Here is a 4,168-nt window from a genome sequence, read left to right on the forward strand (position 1 = left end):
TCCATCACCGTCCCCACCGTTTCGCCATCCCGTGCAGGATATAAACCCTAACCAAACTTACAAAAAACAACTAAAAATGAAGCGTCGCCGAAAATGTGTGGGATCCGCCACGCCCCCATGGCCATACTGCCACACGAGACGGGCCAGATAGACGGCAGCACCAACATGACGCAAGGTGACCTATCGCCTATTCGCTTGACCTATCAGCAATGGTGTCAAATCGCAGCATGTCGATTCGACCTACTCCCTCCGGTTGGGTTTATAAATCGGGCAAATGTTTTTAGGTCATCGGTTTTTTTCTTTTTTTACTAATATAATAATAAAGCGCCGTTCGTTTCTGTTGTCCGTCGTGTCACTTTTGCAAAAAAAGTTTCTGACGTTTCCTGAAATCAACCCGCAGTCCGGATTTAAGTCAGAAAACGAATCGTTTTTTCGCATTTTTCAGAAAACCCCCTGATGTTTCAGGTAATCAACCCGCAGTCCGGATTTAAGTCAGAAAACGAATCGTTTTTTTTTTGTATTTTTCAGAAAACCCCCTGATGTTTTCAGGTAATCAACCCGCAGTCCGGATTTAAGTTAGTCGAAACGTTTTTTTTTGTTAACAAAACCTGACTTTTGAGTTAATCAATCCACATTTTATCTAAAACAAAATTATCCATATCTTTTAAACCGTAACTCCGATTTTAGCATGTTGTATATGAAATTTGATTAAAAAAATATGTAGAATCTAAATAGGATGTTATTTTTAGCTCTTGAATACTTCTTAAATATTATTTTTATGCAAACTTAATCTGTAGTGCACGGTTCTTTTTTTTTCTATTTCCGACGACGATACGAATTGCAATAAACATCAATTAAATTAAAACAAAATTGAGAGAAAAGAAAACATCGTTAACCACACATGCACACCTTTGGAAAACCTCGTGGGAAAAAACAACATATTTCTCATGTTATTCCGAATGACTGTATTCAAAAGCGTTTTCGTTGTGTGAGCACTAAGACCATCGTCGGCAACACAAATGTGATGACATTTGAAAATACATTGCGTTTAGAGCGTGTGCTATTTTCTCTTCTGTTACAACGCGCGGGCTCTTTTGCTAGTTACTAATAAAACATGTATAATTCATTGACGTGCCACAAAATTTACATACTACGTACTTTTGGGCAGCAACCATGCAACACCGTGATAAAGTATATAGATTTGGGCCAACCGGTGGGCACCGAATAGTCATCGCCCAAGCTGTCATGCATGTCATGTATATAAGGCAGATCGATCACGGCTAGACAGGAGGAGACTCCCAACTCACACAACAACGACAGCCACCGCCACCGCCACGCCCATCTTCCCTTGCCTTTCTCACACCAAACGCATCCTCTCCATCCATCTCCTTCCCTTATTAATACAGCAGGCCCATTTCGATCACCTCAGCTCCATCGCCATTAATCACCCCCCTGCACGTCATAAGAAGTGACTAGCAGCAGCAGCAGCAGCAGCAGCCATGGTCAAGAAGCTCGCCCTCGCCTCCCTCTTCTTCCCCGGCAACGACGCGGCCGCAAGCCTGTCCTGCTCTCCTCGTCCGTCCATGTCCGCCGCGTCCTCCGGCAGCGCGGCCGCCTCGTGGCAATGGCCCTCCTGCGCGCAGGCCAGGACCGCGTCCTTCGACGGCCGCAGCAGCGTGGAGGCGGAGGCGTCGTGGTCGGCGGCGTCGGCGCGCCGGGACTGCTGCAGAACGACCCGCGTGATCACGAACCCGGCCTACTGCGACCGCGACGACACGGCCGACAGCTCATTCGTCTCCGCCACCGCCTCCTCCTCCACTTCCACCGCGGCGACGGCGCCGGAGCCGGAGCCCTCGGCCGACGAGGCGGTCATCCGCGGGATCCGGGCATCTAGCCGGCTCTTCTTTGAGCCCGAGGCCACGAAATCCATCGTGACGACGAGCAAGCCGGCGGCGTTCGGCGGCGCAACGGCGCTGGCCATCGACTCCGCGGATCCGTACGGCGACTTCCGGCGGTCCATGGAGGAGATGGTGCTGAGCCGCGGTGGCGGCAGGGGCGAGGACGACTGGGGGTGGCTGGAGGAGATGCTGGGGTGGTACCTCCGCGCCAACGGTAAGAAGACCCACGGCCTCATCGTCGGCGCCTTCGTGGACCTGCTCGTCGGGCTCTCTGCCGTCAACGACAAGCAGAGCGGCCGGTGCTAGCCGGCGAGCAAGCATCGTCATCGACTACCATACCATACCATACCATGCGAGCGCGCAATGCCATGCCATGCAATTAGTGACATAGCGATTCGCGCGGTCGAGCAGGATTGAGCGAGAGGTGTAAGCTGTGTTGTGTTTGTTGAGAGCGTGCATGCACAATATAATTGGTTAAATTATATGTAGATGTTGACAGTTGAATTATTCGATGGTTGCAAATCGACAGCTAGATAGTCAGTGGGTGCTACCGCAACGTACGTACCTCGAGCTTTCTCGCTCCCATGACTCCCATCATCATGTACTACCTCCATCCAAGTGTATAACGCATGCGCGTAGTTCTATGTCGTCAATTTAACTATTTAAATATATATTATATGTAACAAATAATATATCATTAAATTCATGCGAGGATGTAGTTTCTGAATATATAATTTTTATAGCATATAATATATATTTAGTTAGTTAAATTAACAACCTAGAACTACGCGCATGCCCTGTACACTTGGACGGAGGTAGTACTGCTAATACAGTAATGACATACAAGGCAATTACAGACTGATTTTGTTTACATAATGACATGACAACAGGTGATTGGAGAGAAGGAAAGTGAGGCGGGCCACCCCGATAGAAAATCAGGGAGGGCTGAGATTATTTAGGAAGGGTTCGTAATGACCCCGTAAAGGGCCCGTAGGTCTAGGATTATTGCTGCTAATATATAACTACTCTGCCCAAACATTAGGCATGGTTTTCACACTGGTGTGTGACAACTTCTGAACATGTTTTCTCACTTTCAGTGAGATTTCGATATAATTCACAGAATTTTATTAGTTGTAGTAGTCACTGATATATTTACCTTTCAATCAAAATATTTTAATAATTTCAGTAATACACATGAAGTCAAATATTATTCAAAAACATTACAAAAAATTCAAACATTTCAACAATTAAAGTGAATATTTTGGCTGAAACGCAAATGATGAAAATTTTCTGAAACAAAGCCTTGCTTCCGTACCCCTACCCCTGCCTCTTCGATGGCCGCAATGCTACAACGCCCCGTCTCGAGCTTGGACACTGTCTCTTCCTCCCCTTCGCCGGTCGCGGCACGACCGACGCATCTTATCTGTCTTTGACGAGGTTCTATATAGCCTTTTGCTTCTTCTTCTTCTTCTACTTTTCCTTTTTCTTCTTCTTCTTCCAAAATGATTGTGTGAGTGAGTAATCGGCTGACCGGAGATTCAACTTCAGACTACTGTGGAATTAAACAAGTTAAAACATATTCCAATGACGTTGATTGCATCGTATTAGTTACAACAGCACTAGACTACTAATCTCATATTCCCTTTTTTCAAAAATACTTGTCACTGGAACGGATGTATAGATACAACTGTTTAAGTGACAAGTAAAGTAACAAGTATTTCCACACCGTGGTAGTACTACATTATGATATGCAAGACGGCAAAAGCTTGTTTCCCTTTTTCAGGAAATGGAAATTGCGCTGCCCTGAGCTAGCCCCCAACACACACCCCCAAGATGACAGTAAAAGATGTACCGCGCGCTATAAACTTACTGTTTGCTATTGCGATCCCTATCCTGACAAAGGAGTAATGCTAAATCTATAAAGGTTTACTTAAAATTTTACATATAGACTGATGTATAGGATTGTGATTGGTAGTTAGGGGATGAGGGGTTCACCTCCACTGAAAATCAAAGAAAAGAAAAGAATTAATTTGAAAGGATAAATAAATCTTTATAAGTGTCTAGCATTATTCCTAACAAAGTGAGCAGAACCATTTGGTGAGAGCATGAAGCCGTCGTGCATGAACATGGAAATCGCCTGATTTGGTTGGTAGGGGTCATTTGGGCTTTGCATGGTGGGCAGGCACGTACGTGCGGGTCAGGCCAAAATGTCCAATCGATCCATCATCTCTGCGATTGTCAGGCTCGTCGAGTGCAGGCTCTTTCCCGAC

General features: G+C 45.9%; 1 protein-coding gene across 1 annotated transcript; it reads left to right on the forward strand.

Annotated features, from left to right (window-relative positions):
* The first annotated feature begins 1,168 nt into the window (after positions 1-1,168).
* Positions 1,169-2,402, forward strand: LOC123431272 (transcription repressor OFP13-like). The gene has a single exon (XM_045115093.1). The coding sequence runs from the start codon at positions 1,500-1,502 to the stop codon at positions 2,202-2,204; it is 705 nt and encodes a 234-aa protein (XP_044971028.1). The 5' UTR covers positions 1,169-1,499; the 3' UTR covers positions 2,205-2,402.
* The last annotated feature ends 1,766 nt before the right edge of the window (positions 2,403-4,168 follow it).

Source organism: Hordeum vulgare, chromosome 2H (genome assembly GCF_904849725.1).
Source record: "Hordeum vulgare subsp. vulgare chromosome 2H, MorexV3_pseudomolecules_assembly, whole genome shotgun sequence".
NCBI classification, from domain to species: Eukaryota; Viridiplantae; Streptophyta; class Magnoliopsida; order Poales; family Poaceae; genus Hordeum; species Hordeum vulgare.

Bases quoted from the DNA above. Each gene is read 5' to 3' on its own strand.
- LOC123431272 (XM_045115093.1), top strand. From the start codon at position 1,500: ATGGTCAAGAAGCTCGCCCTCGCCTCCCTCTTCTTCCCCGGCAACGAC.